Genomic DNA, 17355 nt, shown 5'->3' with positions numbered 1-17355 from the left:
CAGCCCACCTAGCTTCTGAGTACATAAATTGGAAGGGGTATTTCACTTTGGCTCTCCAGACGCTTGTGGATCATTGACATTAACGCAGGCTGGCCCAGAAAGGTGCATGACGCACGCATCTTTTGGAAAACTGGCCTGTTCAGGAAGCTGCAAGCTGGGACTTTCTTCCCAGACCAGGAGATCACAGTAGGGAAGTTGAAATGCCCATTGTGATCCTTGGAGACCCCACTTATCCTTTAATGTCATGGCTCATGAAACCCTACACAGGGAGCCTTGACAGCAGCAAGGAGCGGTTCAACAACAGGCTGAGTTGATGAAGAATGACTGTGGAGTGTGCTTTTGGGTGTTTAAAGGGCCGCTGGTGCTGTCTGTATGGGAAGGTGGACCTGGACGATGACAACATCCCCACAGTTATATCTGCGTCCTTTACCCTCTATAACATTTGTGAAGGGAAGAGTGAAAGATTAAGATTCACTCAGCCATGGACCTCAGAGGTTCAACACCTGGAGGCTGAATTTGAACACCCAGAGAGCAGGGCTATTAGAGGGGCCCAGCGCATAGCTGCAAGGATTAGGGATGCCTTGAGGGAGCAATTTGATGCTGAAAGCCACCAGTAATATTTGGTGCCCTGCACGGGAGTGAAGTGCAGTGGTTCCAATGTTACTAGGAATCTGTGTTTGCTACGTATGATGCACTGACTTGCAGTGCCTGTTGCTTTCCTGGGTACAGTATCTCTTACTTAATGCAATAAGAAAGAATGTTTTCAAAGCCAAAAAAATCATTTATTGAAAATAAAATTCATTTATTGAAAAGAAGCACAACTGCTTGGGAAACAGAAAGGGCATGACACATCTGTGCTGTGTGGGATGAGGGAAGGGGGAGGGTGGGGAACGGGAGAATCAGAGATTTGTGTATGTCCTGTTATCATACTCAGCCTTCCTGTCTGGAGTGCTGTGATGGGGGCTGAGTGCAGTGAGTAAGGGTCGGAGTTTGCAGGTCTGGGTGGTGAAGCTACGGGTGTTGGAGGCAACTGGTGGTGATAAGAACCCAGATGTTGAGGAAAATGGGTTGGCAGTGACATGAGGGCACAAGGGAAAGAGATTTGGGACAAGGGCTGCGGGGGAGGGGGCGCGGATGTGCTCTGGCTGCATTGCTTTGAGCACCTGCATCAAGACCACTTGGCGCTCTATGATGCTTAGCAGCTGCTCCGTTCTTTGGTGCCGGCAATCAGCATTCTGCTGGAGGAGCCTCCTTTCAGTCTCCTGCCATTCCTGTACTTTTTGATTTTCATTCAGGGACTGCTGCATGACTTCATGTGGGATGTCCTCTTCGCTTCTTCATGGACTCTTCCTGATTCTTTGGAGTCTTTCGGCCGGTGATAACAAGGACAGCTGGGATCTCAAGGTTGCATCTGTAAAGCCAAAATGCAACACTTAACAGAGGCAGCACTGTTCATACCAGACAGAGCAATGATTCGGCCCTACTTAAAGACAAGCACAGTCTATACAATAGCAGAAATTGCCCATCCCAAAGCGAGCGCACATAACCCACAGGAGCCCCAAAATGGTGAGTAAGCACAGGGAGAAGGGGGACTGATTGTTTCAGGGCCATAGTGTCCTCTGGGGTTCTCTGCCTTGGGGAGAGCCAACAGCTGCAGGGGGTCCCTATACTGAACACTGTTCCCACATTTTCCACAGAATGAGTTCATCCGGGAAGATATCTCGTTGCTGAGGGTGACCTGGGAAGCAAGGGAGGGTCTTCTACTGCAATACGGCTTCCACCCTGGTCCATATGCAGCTTGCCTGTGTGCAGCAATGGTCCCCCTGCCCATCACGGCACAGTGGCACGGACATGTTAGCCTGGCTGGGACAAGGAGCACAGTAGCTTTGCCAAGGAACCTACGCAAGTGCATTGCCCAGCTTCTCAATGAGACCTTTGAAGAGATCACTGAGACCTATTACCACGATGTGAGAGAGCACATAAACGCCCTATTCCACATCTAGGCATGCACGCAGCCCTAACCCTCTTTGCCCCATGGGCCCTCACCGAATAACTTCCTTCCCAAAATAAAAGCCACTTACAGGGCACCAATTGTGCTGTTTGTTTTTGCCCAAGCACAGTCTCCTGCGACTGGCTATCTTCCTCCTGGCTTGAAAACAGTTCCTGGCTGCATGCATCTAGGGATGCCGTGCTGTCCCCCTCCTCCTCAGCACCCTCACTCCTACTTTCCTCCTCCTGCCTTGTTGAACTCTGTGCTGCTACGGCCTCTGAAGTGTCCATGGTGGTCTTTGGAGTGGAGGTGGGGTCACCCCCAAGTATTGTGTCCAGCTCTTTGTAGAAATGGCTCTTTGTAGAAATGGCAGGTTGTGGGGGCACCACTGGAGCAGTGGTTTGCCTCCCATGCTTTGTGGTAGGTGTTCTGCAGCTCCTTCACATTAACCCTGCACTGCAGTGTGTCCCGGTCATGGCCCCTGTCAAGGCTGCTTCCCCACTCTGAACTTTAGGGTACAAATGTGGGGGCCTGCATGAAAACTTCTAAGCTTAACTACCAGCTTAGATCTGGTCCGCTGCCACCACTCCCAAATGTGCTAATTCCCTTCCCTGAGTAGCCTTGAGAGACTCTGCACCAATTCCCTGGTGAATACAGATCCAAACCCCTTGGATCTTAAAACAAGGAGAAATTAACCATCCCCCCTCCTTCCTCCCACCAACTCCTGGTGGATCAAGATCCAACCCCCTTGGATCTAAAAACAAGGAAAAATCAATCTGGTTCTTAAAAAGAAGGCTTTTGATTAAAGAAAAAGGCAAAAATCATCTCTGTAAAATCAAGATGGAAAAATAACTTTACAGGGTAATCAAACTTAAAGAGCTCAGAGGACTCCCCTCTAGTCTTAGGTTCAAAGTACAGCAAACAGAGATAAACACTCTAGCAAAAGGTACATTTACAAGTTGAGAAAACAAAGATAAACTAACACGCCTTGCCTGGCTATTTACTTACAAGTTTGAAATATGAGAGACTTGTTCAGAAAGATGTGGAGAACCTGGATTGATGTCTGGTCCCTCTCAGTCTCACGAGCGAACGAACTCCCAAACAAAGAGCACAAACAAAAACCTCCCCCCCCCCGCCAGATTTGAAAGTATCTTGTCCCCTTATTGGTCCTTTGGGTCAGATGTCAGCCAGGTTACCTGAGCTTCTTAACCCTTTACAGGTAAAAGGATTTTGGAGTCTCTGGCCAGGATGTCCCTTGATATCTGCCCGAAGGTATCGTAATTCCTACAGCTGGAGCACAGCTGGGACTGGACAGCTTCCTCCCCCGAACACTGATGAGGTCCAGCACCTCCCCACTGCTCCATACTGGGGATCGCCTGGCGCATGGAGACTTGGTCACCTGGAAAGATTTGCTGAGAGCACTCCATGCCTGGCTGAGCAAACAGGAATGGGATTTTCAAAATTCCCAGAGAATTTAAACGGCGGGTCTAACAGTTGGTCACCTGAGGGCAGGGCAGTAGAGTTCAAAGTGATGACCAGAGTGGCTAGAACAGGCATTGTGGGATACTTCTGGAGGCCGATCAGAGCACATTAATAGATCAGAGCGTCCACACTGGCCCTGCGGCGCTCCAGCTGGGGCGCAGCAAGTGTTATGCTTCTCTTGGAGGTGAAGTACCAGGAGCGCTCCAGCCCCGGAGTCCGGGTGCTCTACGTGCCTTGCCAGTGTGAACACCTCAGGAGTTAGGGTATCCGGGGCTGACTTAATGCGTTCTAATGTGCAAGTGTAGCCAAGCCCTAAAGTGCTTCAGAACCCCTGCTTTTAGAGATGGAAGCTGTTTGAAGTATTACAAGGGGCGGTGGTGGGAGGGACCGTGGTAAGAGAGAAGAGAACTCACCGGCCAGGAAAATACGATGTTGTTTGTTTTATTGCCCGAGGCAACATCGCCCCCACGAGGCAAAAATAATTTCACTGTTGGGAAATTTTAGTAGCAGAAGCGAAGTTTCTCATATCTTTGCAGCCAGTCAAGAAGCCTTTTCTATAGTGTAGGTGGGTATTTCTTCCTGCATGATCTGGGTGGATTTATGCAAAATCCATCTAATTATGATATTACTCTGTGCGTGTGTATATACACACTGTATAAACAAAAAAGCCAAGACATATATAATGTGTGTCTGTGATTGTGTATCTATTATGCGTACCAGAGGGGGACCTTCTGTTTAGATATATTCCTGCTTTTAAGTTAAATTGTGTTTCTTCTTATTCCCCGTAATGCCAGAAATCGTACACCCCGCTTTAAGGGAAATCACAGGGCTGACTAATGAGCAGAAATGTTATTCTATATTCTGTATATGGAAAATACCCCCTGTCCCCATGACTTCCCAATCGCTCCCAGACCCCAGCCCGCGGGTTCCTGTGCGCGGTGTTTGCTCCGTTGCCCCCTGATCTGGTTCCCTGTGTCTCTCACGGCACAGTAATAGGTAGCCGATCGCTGGCTTCACTGGAGGGTTCCCCAAAGGGAAGGATTTTTGCTTCTCATCTTGTGTAGCGTTGAACCCTCTCCTGATCCCTTCACCCCCATAAACATATTTCCATAAAACAGATGGAGTGCAACGTCACAACTGCTCAGGGTTTTTATGTCTCAAACCCCCATCCCTTCCTTGTGACTGGCCAGGTGCGGTTAGAAGAGCCCAGAAGGGAGAACGAGAGAATGCGGAAGTGGAGAGCGAGCGAGAGAGAGAGATTGGAAAAAAATTAATCTTACTCACTCAAAACAAAAAGACGCACAACCGCTGAGACCAGCATTAGAACCCTCCTCACAGGGAAACCTCGGTGTCTTTGCTCCTCCCCGGGGATCAGCCCCTGGTCTCTCTACCTAGCCCCTGAGGTAGGAAATGAGCGAGAGGGAAGATTTGCACTTTCCCGATAACTACCAGCTGGAGACTCTTATCCGGAGTGGTGAGGACAAAGTAACACGCAGTGGTGTTACTGCTGGAGCTGGAAGTGACTCCTGCGGGGCGGGGAGGTAACCGCACCCTCCCTTCCACTCTGCCTCTCTCTCTCTGCACTGCTGGGTAACTGCCTTTCACCTGAGCCTCCCAAACTGCCGCACTGCATCTGGCAGGAGGCGGGCTCAGGGTGGGAGCAGGAGAACCCAACTTAATGAAAAGCGAGGCGAAGCAGTAGAGACCGAGGTGTCATTATGTCTACATAGGGACTCTTTTGCTTGTACCGAAGAGACCCCTGGCGGGAAACGGTCCGAGTTCTCAGCAAGTGAAACCAGAAACTGTCTCCACCACATTCCCCAAGGGAGTTCGTCCCTGCAGGATTCACTGGCGACTTGCAAAAGGCAGGAGTTATCTATGCAGTGAAATCTTACTAATTCATTCTGAATTCGTGCCATGCGGTAGGAAATTATTAAATCACATTCTGCTTTACCCACCAATCGGCATGTAATCGTCTTTTCCAGTAACCTGTGTGGCCACTCCACAGATAGAAGACAAGGATGGTGACATAGATAGATAATATCTATCTATACCCATATACCCCCTCTGTGTATCAATCCATCCCCATGCACCGATCTATCTATCTATCTATCTATCTATCTATCTATCTATCTATCTATCTATCTATCTATCTATCTATCTATCTATCTATCTATCTATCTATACCCATCCCGCCAGACATTTCAGGATATTACATTGCTCTCTGCCTCCCTCCCCCGATTTTTCTGAAAATACCCCTGGGGGGGGGGTGGAGGGAGGCAGAACCCAGAGAAACTGAAAACAGACAGGAACAGAGAGGACGCCGAAAGCCAAGCAGCAGCTTGTGTTCTGTGCACAGCGGATCCCTGGGGAAAGCCGGTGCGAGCGCTTCGGAACCTGGTGTTGGCTGAAACAAGAGAAGCTGTTTCCTGCTCTTTCATTCCTTCTGCGTTGAGAGCTACAGAACTTTGCACGTTCTTTGTACATCAATAAAATCACAGCAAATACATATCTATTACCAAGCCCCCAAATCCTGCACCTTGGCTTGGATTTAGAGTAGATGGCCCCTGCTAACCCTGTGACTCTAATTTCTGCTCCCAACAGAGACATCCACAGGGCCCCAGACTTTGACTTGATGCTTTGGTCAAACCAGTATTTGGGAGCCCAGAGACTCAAAGCCTAATCAGGTTTCCAAACGCAGCTAGGCCCCTAACTTCCAGGGAAGCCAAAGGGAATTGGGTGCTTTTGAAAATCCTACTACGTACCAGCAGGTTCTGTAGGCACCTAAGTACCTCTACAAATCTGGTTCCAGATGTTTCTCTGTATCTTCAGGTCCCTAAATACCTTTGCAAATTTGACCCTTCCCAGCCTTATTTTCGTTGGAAGATCATAGCAATTAGGCGTCTAATTGCCTGAGTCGCTTTGGATACCGTCATGAATTTCTACATGATGTTGTTTCAAAGCTGAGATTTTGAACGGGGCCCAAGGGAATCGCTTATTTCTTACTGGGGTTCCATGGGTCGATTCTCCTGGCCCCTTTGAGGATCCCAGCCTGTAATTTGATTATCTGAGCTCCCTTCTCTTGCTGCCCAGGACTCTCAGAGTCGGGGAGGTTTTTGTTCAGCTCGCCCTGCATTTCCTCTCGCTGTGCCTCTCACGACGCAGTAATACACCCCCGAGTCCTCCACCGCCACCTCGGTGATGCGCAGCGGGGCGGACCGGCTGGGGGAGTCAATGGAGAGTTCAAACCGCCCCAACGTCTCCGCGGAGTTGTAGCCAGAGATCACAGCTCGAGGGGCAACTCCAGGGCTCTGATAGTACCAAATAACTCTGTCGTAGCCAGCGACACTGTGGTTACAGGGGAGGTCAGCCATGCCCCCCGCCAGGAAAGACAGAGCAGCAGACTGAGAAACCTTCGCGTCCACCGCTCCATCTGGAAATAAAATAAAAACAGAGCATGAAAATCCCCCAGACATAGACAGGGAAACTAGCAGCAGCAACAGCGTGAAGTGTCATTGAAAAGGACACCCGGACACAGGTGAAAATTAATAAATACGGGGGGGGATAATGCCCAGAAATGCCACATGAGAATCTGACTCACTCAAAGCAAGGATCAGCACAAGCGTGGAGACCAGGGTTTTAAGCATCCTCTCAATGAAGAGTCGGTGTCTCTGCGCTTCTGCACGGAGCGGCTCCGTTTTCTCTCCACTCAGGCACCCCCGCCCCCAGCAGTGTCAGAAGAAACGAATTAGGCCCTTTCCTCGCACAGGGAAGCCAAGCTCTGTCTTCTGAGGGCCGAAGGAATCCGGGAACTCTGCTTCCGGTGCGCATTAAATTGTGACTCCTGGCGTGAAACATCAAATCTGTCTGTGCTTGGTTGGTAGCTGCCTTTCCGCTGCGCTGCTAAAAAGTCTGGCAGGGCCCGGGAGGGGTTGCGATGCGGCGTGGGGAGGAGATGGAGAGAGAACTAGATGTCTAGAAACACCAGAAAGTGTCTCATTTCTGGAGCGTTCCTGTCGGTGCGGCAGCGCCCTCTGTCGGGCTCTTGTGTGAGCTGCACAGGGATACGGCGGAGCAGAAGTTCTGGCTTTCATAGAGGAGTCGCGGTATCTAAAGGAAGGAGAGTGTGGTGAGGGGCCTGGCTAGGTTAGTTTCATTGGTTTATTGATGCTACGAAACGTGTATGAACTTACAGCTTTCACGCAAGGGAAATTTTGTATTCGGTTCCCGTAAAGGAAGATGGTTTCCCTCCTTATGTTTAGTAATAATCTTTGCTATAGAATTGATTTGTGATCTAGTCACCACAATGAACTCATGTGGAGTGACTCCGGATTTACGCTGACCTTCACACAGCTGTCCCAGGATCTGCAGACCTGGGCTCCAATCTCCTTGTCCTTACGATATGGCCCCATCGACTCCACTGGAGCTCTGCCCGTTTATAACAGCTGAGGATGAGTCCCCTTGGCTACCATGGATTTACACTGCTTTTCACCCCCGGGGGAACTGCCCCTGCATCTCCTCCGCACAGCTGCCTGTCAGAGACTGAGGGTTTTTGCCCTGAGCCCAGCTCTGCCTGTGTCACTGTGCATCCACCGCACAGAGGTAGCTGCCTGAGTCCCCCAGCTGGGAGTCGGTGATGTGCAGGGAGCTGCGTTTCCCACTTTCCAGGCGCTCGCCTATGAACCGCCCCACAGTGACATTCTCATTAGAGCTCGCGGTCAGTAGGTGGGTCGGCCCTTGACCAGGGAGCTGCTGGTACCACTGGAAGACTTTGAAGCCGCTGGTGAAAGCGCAGGACATGATGGAGACCTTCCCTTCCCCAGTAACCAGCCACTCGGGGCTCTGAACCACTTGGGCTTCACAGCAGGAGACTGGAGGGAAACAAAATAATAGCAGTTAACATGAAGAACATGCGAGTTGCCTGTTTATCTGTGGCTCTATCTATCCAACCTCCGCTCTGCAGCCTCCATCCATCCTTCTATTGTTCCATCCCCAGTATCTATATCTACGTGTCTATATATCGATACAGATAGATATAGATCCTTCCATCAGTATCTATTTATTTTTCTCTGTACACTCCCAGAATCTTAAAAAAAAGCAGGACAAGAAATGCTAACAAATCAATATTACTGTTCAAATAGAACAGAGGCTGAGATATTTGCAGACCCCACTGTACTTACGAGTGCGTTAGCTCATAGATAGATAGATAAAAGGACTTGCCCTCCCCCCCCCCCGACGTCTAAGAGTCCGCATCTTTTTACCCTTTAGAACGAGAAAATATTTGTTTCACTCACAGAGAAAAGCAAAGTTGAGGAGAAGATCCCACAGAGCAGCTCCACTCTGTAAGGCCATGGTGAGCTCCGTTTCTTCTCTCCCTCGCAGAGGAATATACCGAGGCAGAGTCAATCCGTGGAAGGTCCGCAGGAAAGGAGACCAGTGGAAACGAGAATTCTCCCTCCCCTCGGGTTACCCCCTTATCAAGGGGAAGGATTCTCTGCCTACAGAGGCTGCTATTTCATTGTCTGCCCCGGGGAGGAACAGCCGCTCTGTGAACGGTGCTGGGCTGGGTCCAGCCCAGATCTCAGGCTGTGGGAATTAGCCAGGGTTTGCAGGGGAGGGTGTGAGCACTCTAGCGCCATCTGCTGCCCTGGCAGAGAAGCGGGGGACGGGATTATTTGCTAAAGGGGGAATCCCAGCTAAAAGATCATGGGAATGATACAGAACCAGGCACCGCTTCACCCCTTTACTCCAATGGAGTTACAGCTGATTTACACCCCCTGGGGATCTGTCCCATTAGCTACAGCAGAGAGCGTCTGAGTCGCACCAGATGAGGATCTGGCCCAGTGATGTAAATGAAGATATTGCTGATTTGCACCAGCTGGGGGTTGATTCAGTGACTCCCGTGGAGCAACAGTCACTTTACACCAGCTGGGGATCCGTCCTGCAGCTCCTCGGCCCAGATGCCTGTCAGAGGATGAAGGGTTTTGCCCTGAGCCCAGCTCTGCCTGTGTCACTCTGCTCTCACCGCACAGAGGTAGCTGCCGCCTGAGTCGCCCAGCTGGGAGTCGGTGATGTGCAGGGAGCTGCGTTTCCCATCTTCCAGGGGCTGCCCCACGAACCGCTGTTCGGTAGTGTTCTCCTGAGGGCTCACGGCCAGCAGGTGGGTCAGGCCTCGCCCAGGGAGCTGCTGGTACCAGTGGAAGGTTTGGTACTTGCTGGTGAAAGCGCAGGACATGGTGGAGACCTTCCCTTCCCCTGTAACCAGCGACTGGGGGCTCTGATCCACCTGGGCTTCGCAGCAGGAGACTGGAGAGAAACAAAAGAACAGCTGAAATGTAGCATTCAAGTGTAGGCGAAAGTGTGTTACTTTGCCATTCTACCTATCTGACCATTCTTCCCTATGTGCTATCTCCCCATCCTTCCCTCTGAAGCACCCTTCCGTCCATCCATTCTCCCATGCACCGTATCTCTCTCTACCTAGAATCTTCCCCAGTCTTGAAAAGAGGTAAGAAATGCTAACAAATAACCCCAGGGCAATGTGACTATTTAAATAGATCAGAGACAGAGTGTGTCCCATTGTCAGCCCCCTTTTTCCCATATATAGGTGCTGTAACTCTGAATCAAACAGAGCTGTGAACTGAATCAAACACGTCTCCAGTCGTTCCTAGTTCAATGTCCTACAAGCGACGCAGCTGCTTGGAAGAGCCCAGCGTGTTCTGAGCAGAAACTCACAGTACAAAGGAAGAAAGACCCAGGGGACTTGCAGCCTCATGATTCTCGGGGGTGGCGAGGTGAATTTCTGACACCTGTAGCAACCGGGCACTGAGATGCAGTGGGTGCCTGGCTCATCTCTGCCTGGTTTTATTTTTCTTCTCAGACACATCATGTGACACACACACCAGCCTAGGCTCCTGTAACTGCCGCCGCTTGCTCCTGCACAACCTCAACTGCGGTCTCGGAGCTGTACACCCCCAGCGTAGACAAAGGCACCCGGCACGAGGGGATTCCTTGGCTGTATCTGAACAGCAGCAACCAAGCTGCGACAGGAGAGCCCAGTAGCTAGAGCAATCACCAAGGCCTGAGTTGGAGTCATTCCTCCACCACAGACATTCCGGGTGCCTTTCGGCAAGTCACTCAGGGCCACGTTTTTAAAGGGTGGCCCAGTGGGGTTTTCAAACACATCCAGGGCCCCTAACAACCATTAATTGTAAAGGGGTGTTTGGCACCGAAGAACTTGTGAAAAATCCCACCAGGTACCTAAAGCCCCTTAAAAATCTGCCCCTCTGTTCCTCAGATCCCCAGCCTTAAACTGGGGGTAACAGCACTTTCCCACCTCGCACGGGTATTGTGTGGACCAATATAGTGATGGTTGTGAGGTGGATAGACACTGTGGTAATATAGCCAGAGAAATACCCAATGCGGGCAGTTTTAGGCTGGAATGGTCAAAGATTTCTGAGCGAGTTTGTAGCCCAATTTCCTTTGAATTCCACTGGGAGCTGAGCAACTAATTCCCTTGGGTTCCCTTGAACATATTTTAAAAAGCGCCTTTGTCCCATCCTGCCCCCCGACCCAATCCCTTCACCACATCAGTATCTCAGCACCACACAGACATGAATGGATTTAGCCTGGGATTTTCAAAGGAACCAAAAGGAGTTAGGAACCCGTGTCCTGTTGAATTTCAGTGATATTTGGACACCTAGCCTCGCAATGGCACATTTCTTGAGTTTTTGTGAAGTTAAGGAGTCTATCAATGGTTAGTCTGAGTCAGAGGAAACAAGGGGGCAGATTTCCAAATATGTATGAGATCAAGAAGGTCAGAAATGACCAGGCTGTAGGAGATAAACGAGTGTGTGTGTGTGTGTGTGTGTGTGTGTGTGTGTGTGTGTGTGTGTGTGTGAGAGAGAGAGAGAGAGAGAGAGAGAGAGAGAGAGAGAGAGAGTTTGTTGGGTGCAAGACTTTGAGAGAGTGCATTTGTGTTTGATCTGCATGTGAGTGAGTTTGGGATGTGTGCTAGTGTGTGTGTCACTTTATGGTGTGTGAGTGAGAGAAGTTGAAGGTTGTGTGTGAGTGACTGTGTGAGTGTTTGATGTAGGTAAGAGCAACTTTGGTATATATGTTATTCTGGGGGTGTGTGACTTGTTTGTGCATGTGAATTGTGAGTTCACTTATGTAGAAATGTGTGTGTGTGTGTATGAGAGAGAGAGAAGAAAGAGAATAAGTTTGTGACTGTGTGTGACAGAGATTTTGTATTTGTGTCTGTGTCCGTGAAACACGTATGTAGTTATGTGTCTCAATGACATTTCAATGTCTAGGCTGAAATAAGGATGTGCCTTTGTATTTGGTAGTAAAACAGTGGTGGAAAACTCCTGCACCATTTTCCTGCAGCTGTCAAAGTGAAACGCAATGGCCACCAGATGGCAGCGCGCGACCAGACACCTGTTCGTTTGCTTTCAGAACAGGGTTTGCCACATTTTTATTACATTTTCTTTTCAGATCAACCCAGCAGGGTCTGGGGCAGTTCTGTTACTTCGCTCTCGGTTTTAGGTGATGGGGAACCATCTACTTTCAATGCAGTTTGTAGTTCCTGTGGCTTGAACATGCAGAGAAAAAGATGCCCGATTCCCATTAAATTAATGCAGATTGAGCATCCACATTTCCAAAGCAGCCTAAGGGAATTAGATGCCCTAATCCTATTGAATTTCAATGGAAGTTGATCATCTAAATTCTCTAGGCCCTTTTGAGAATACCAGACTCAGTATAAATCTGGGAGCTCTCTTTCCAGGAGTAACTGAGCTCTTCTGACCATACCCCGATGTTTGCCCCTGTGCAGAGCCCCGAGTGCCAGTTCAGTCCAGAAGTTTGAGGGTTAGGTGTCCCTTGGGTTAAGTGTCAACCCAGGATGGAATTTCAACTGAGATTTCCGGAGGAGCCTAAGGGACTTAGATGCTCAGCTAGGGGATTTAAATGCCCAGCAACCACTGGTTTTGAATAGACTAGGGGTCTGTAACTCCAGAAGGAACCCATCTCAGACCTCGCCAGCCCCCAGAGAGATATTAATAGATTGATTGATGGATAGATCCTAAAGTGAGAAGAAACCTTTGTGATCATCTAGTCTGACCTCCTGCTTTAACACAGGCCAGAAAAGGATACTCTGGGATTCCTTCACCCAGCCCATAGCTTGTGGCTGACCTAGAGGAGACACACCCAGTCTTGATTTAAAGACTTCAAATGATGGAGAATCCATCGTGTCCCTCCGTCAGTTGTGTCAGTGTTTAATTACCCTCACTGTTAAAAATGTGAATTTTCTTTCTAGTCTAAATTTGTCTCACTCCGGCTTCCAGCCATGGGATCTTATTCTGCCTTGTCTCGTTCCATCTCCTCTTTGCGGCAAATTTCTGAGTACCATTGTGGTGCCGCCTTTTCCCAGAAAGAAGGAAGAGGTTTTCATCTCCAGGAAGCCAGCTGTGGCAGGTCTCACCCCACTTCATAGCCCTCTACCCCACACCCACCCGTTTCCTGCCCGTGCTCGCCTCCTAACTTCACCTGTAGGAGTGAGTTTCTTACAGTAGCGGAGAGGTGTCAGGTTTTTGTTCAGGACTCTCTATGAATTTCAACACCGTGTCTCTACTGAAAGCGCAGAAGTATATGGCCGCGTCCCCCAACTCCAGAGCTGTGATCCTCAAACTGACGGAGCTTTTGGACTTCTCCAAATTGACAGAGAATCTCTCCCCGGCCTCGTTCTTCTTTGCTCCTCCAGAATGTTGCCAAGAAAGGAAATTAAGGCTTTCCCCAGGGGGCTGTTTGTACCAATACAAATAATAGCTGCTAGCTGCAGTTTCATAAGTGCAGTCCAGGGAAACGGATTCGCGCTCCACCCCTGACACTGCCGGCTGGGTCTGAGTTACAGCATCTTCCATGCTGGAGCCTGGCACAAGGAGTGGGGAAAGAGAGGTTAGTGGAAGGATCCTGTCACTGAGGGGAATTCTTGGTTCTGGGATTTTTAAAGGAGCTGAAGGGATTTCATGGAATCATGGAAATGTCGGGCTGACCTCAAGAGGTCTTGTAGAGCCCCCCATCCCCTTCTGAGGCCATGAGACCATCCCTGACGGGTGTTTCTCTAACCTGATCTTCAAACTCTCCAACAATGGGGATTCCACATCCTCCCTACTTAACGTGTCCAGAGCTCAACTCTCCTTATAGTTAGAAAGTTTTTCCTAACATCTAATCTCACTCTCCCTTCCTGCAAACTAAGCCACTTACTTCTTCTCCCGCCCTCTGTGGACATGGAGAAGAAGAGATCACTCTCCTCTTTATTTAACTCATAGATTTCAGTGGTATTTGGGCACCTAAATCCCTGCCTGAGAGCATCCCTTCTTGCAGAGGAGGAGGAGGAAGGTCTGTTTAATCTCTCAGCGCCAGTAATGAAGGGCGTGGGGAGGCAGGTGGAGAATCTTTCAGAAATGGGATTTGGAATCTTACTCACTGAAAAGCAAAATCAGCACAATGGCTGAGTCCCGGACCGTGGCCATCGCCTCAGCGTCTCGGGTCTTCTGCGGGGCACTGCCGCTTTTCTCTCCAGCCAGCCTGGGAGAGAGTCACGCAGGGGGCAGCTCTTGTCCTCCCCCTGCAGCCCTGGGCCGAGGGAGGAGAGAGAGTCGCTGTCTGAATGGTGAAGATTAGAAATCAGGCAGTGATGTCACAGCTGGAGGTGTGAGTGACTCCTGCGGCCAAGTATGAACCTCCCCACACTTCCCCTCAATACTTGCCCTGCAGCTGAGCCCACAGGTGCTGGAACTCAGGGTGCTGGGGACGGGGGCGGGGGCTGCCGCACCCCCTGGCTTGACGTGGTTTCCATCATATCCAAGTTTACAGTTGGGTTCAATGGTTCCCAGCACCCCACTGTGCACATTGTTCCAGCGCCCCTGGCTGAGCCCCCCACAGGCCTCACCACGTATGAGGGGCTGGCAGGAGAACTGGATCGTGGGAAACCAGTGGCTGGAATAAACCGGTGCGCCCTGTCTATAGAGAGCAATGCTGCCTGTGCTGCAGCGCCCTCTGGAGGACAACAGCCCGAACCGCAGAGAGACCCAGGGCCGGGAGAAAACTTACCCATCCTCTCTTTCCCAAGTGAGCTGCTCGTTCCAAAAGCTGGGAACGTTTTTCCCTTTGCTGTCGGTGGATTTTTCCATTGCTGCAAACGCTGGATGGTGCCATGTGGTCCAGAGAAGGGACTTTTCCCTGTAAAATTCCATTTCCCAAAGAAAAATTCCCCTCCAGAGTTTACCTGTTGTTTTTCATTTTTGTGGCCATATGTTTTAAGGAGTGTTAAGCAGGAAAGAAAAGCACTAAGGACTCTCGGCCCTACATCTGCTTACGTCAGTGAATGTAAACCCACAGCGGTGCCAATAAAGTCACTGTGTTTGATAAGCAGTGTGGCCTGGTGGATCGCCGGGTCGAATAGGGTTTAAGGCTGCTAGGTTCTATCCTTGGCTGTGTGACCTTGGGTAACCACCTCCCTGTGACTCTCTTTTCACTTTCAGCCTGTCTCTCTCTTTCCCATATGGCTTGTGAGCTCTTGGGATCTGGCCCATTGACTCCAGTGGAATGATACTAATTTACACTGTGACGAAGTGGGGGGGGGGTTCTTGTTTTCTGTGGGGTTTCAATGGTTTGCATGTGGAAGGGGTGGGACTCAGTTTCCCTGGGTATTACTGGTTTAATGAGGTGAGGGGAGAGGGAGTTTGTTGTGACAGAGGACCGGAGAGGGAACTTGGGACCCCAGCCAATGTCCTGGAGGATGGATACCCCAGCGACCGGTGACCTGAGACCCTGACCCGGAGACCCAGCTCAGGAGTTGCAGCTGGTTCTGGCCAGTGGGAGAACAATGGGCTGCAGCATGAGGACCCAGTGACGTAACCAGCCGGTTCCAGCCAGAGGACAGAAGAGTGGAGAGGAGGCCCCAGTTTACGACCCTGTTTCCCTGAAGAGAAGACAATGGACAGAGGCGGGGCTTGGGGCCGGGGATCTCAGAGGCCCAGCTGGGAGCAGGGGGGCTCTGGGCTGGAGAGGGGGAGCAGGCAGACCCCACCTGGATGCAGAGACTGGGGTGTGCTGGGCTGAGGGAGGCCAGGCCTGAGGCCCTGAGAGTTTCCTGTGCTGTGTTCAACTCTCAATAAATCCTCCTGTTTCACGCTGGCTAAGAGTCACTCCAGTCTAGAGAACAGGGTTGCATCAATCCCTTTGGGGGTGGAGGCCCCGAGGGTCCAGAGTGAGTGGACTCCCTGAGGGGGCCCACGGCGAGAAACAGGTGTGCTAAGGCTCAGATAGGTGTGGCTCCAGGAGGTGGAGGGGCCTGACCCCAAGAGAGAGTGGACCCCCGAGAAGGGCTGTCTCACTGAAAGGGGCACCCCCCACAGACCGCACGGGGCCAAGAGTGGGCACGATTTGTGAGGCCGTGACATACACCAGCTGGGGATCTGGCCCATTGACTCCAGCTGAGCTATGATGCATTCACACCTGCTGGGAACCTCTGTGCCTGCATTTCCCCCACCAAGCTGCTTTGCAGAGGATGGGGGTTTTTACACTGAGCCCATCTTGGGTCGCTGTGCCTCTGTCCCACAGAAGTAGTGACCTGAGTCCCCCAGCTGGGACTCCAAACTGTGCTGAGAGCTGCTTTTCAAATTCTCCATGTGCTTGCCCATGACCTCCTGTTAGTGGCTTTCTCCCTACCACTGACAGTCACTGGGGGGCCAGCCCTCTCTGAGGGAGCTGCTGGTACCACTGGTAGGTTTGGTAAGCACTGGTGTAAGTCCAGGTCACGGTGGAGATGTTTCCTTCCTGAACAACGAGTGACTTGGGTCCCTAAACCAACAGGGACTCACAGCAGGAGACTGGAGGGAAATAAAATTACAACATTAGAACGATGTATATCAGGGTGTTACAGCACCTAACAAAGGTCTGTCTATCCACAGAAGCTGGAATGGACGTCAGGGGATGGATCACTGGATGATTTCCTGTTCTGTTAATTCCCTCTGAAGCACCTGGCACTGGCCACTGTTGGAAGACAGGGCACTGACCTTTGGTCTGGTCCAGTATGGCTGTTCTTATGTTGTTATGTCTCTCTCCATGTCTATCTGTGTATATGTTTAGCTTTCTGTCCTTCCATGTGTATCATCTATTCATACATCAATCTATTGTAAAACACACAGTTTCCAATAATAACTAGCGTCAGTTTCATAAGCGCAATCCAACGTCACAGACCCACCCTCCACGCCTGACGCTGCCAGCTGGGTCTGCGTTACAGCATCTTCCATGCTGGAGCCTGTTACACAGAGGGGGTGAAGGAGAGTTAGTTGCCACTGAATTATTTATGGAGAGCACCCCTCATTCATTATCTTCATGATGACAATAATCTTCTTCATCGTCATCTTGGATCAGGCACTGACACTTATTTTTGATTTGTGCAGCACCTACCCCTAGGTGGAGATCATTGGCTCTTGCTGATGATTAATTGGTAAATATATATTAATTGCTAATTATTAACAATTAATGATTTATTATTATTATTATTATTATTATTATTTATTACTATTCCAACCCCACCATCAGATTTACTCAGATGCCCAGTGATTTCCATTGAAACTTTTTACCCATAGGAAAAATGGCCCAAGGACTGGGCAGCATTACGATATTTTCCCGTTACATAAGAACGGGCATATTGGGTCAGACCAAAGGTCCATTTAGCCCAGTATCCTGTCTTCCCACAGTGGGTGATGCCAGGTGCCCCAGAGGGAATGAACAGAACAGGTAATCATCAAGTGATCCATCCCCTTCAACAAAGGTTTATCAAAGCTTCAGGCTGAAATTTTTCAAAGGCGCCTAAG

At 50.1% G+C, this 17355-nt stretch overlaps 1 gene segment (V, D, J or C); it reads right to left on the bottom strand.

Annotated features, from left to right (window-relative positions):
* Nucleotides 1-13032: 13032 nt before the first annotated feature.
* Nucleotides 13033-14661, bottom strand: LOC128846176 (T cell receptor alpha variable 19-like). The segment is given in 3 exon segments: nt 13033-13397; nt 13956-14056; nt 14582-14661. Coding segments are annotated over 3 exon segments (546 nt in total).
* Nucleotides 14662-17355: the final 2694 nt, after the last annotated feature.

The sequence above is a fragment of the Malaclemys terrapin genome, chromosome 12 (genome assembly GCF_027887155.1).
Source record: "Malaclemys terrapin pileata isolate rMalTer1 chromosome 12, rMalTer1.hap1, whole genome shotgun sequence".
In the NCBI taxonomy this organism is placed as follows: domain Eukaryota; kingdom Metazoa; phylum Chordata; order Testudines; family Emydidae; genus Malaclemys; species Malaclemys terrapin.
Note: the sequence above shows the minus strand (reverse complement) of the source record. Positions and strands in the feature narration are given on the sequence as shown.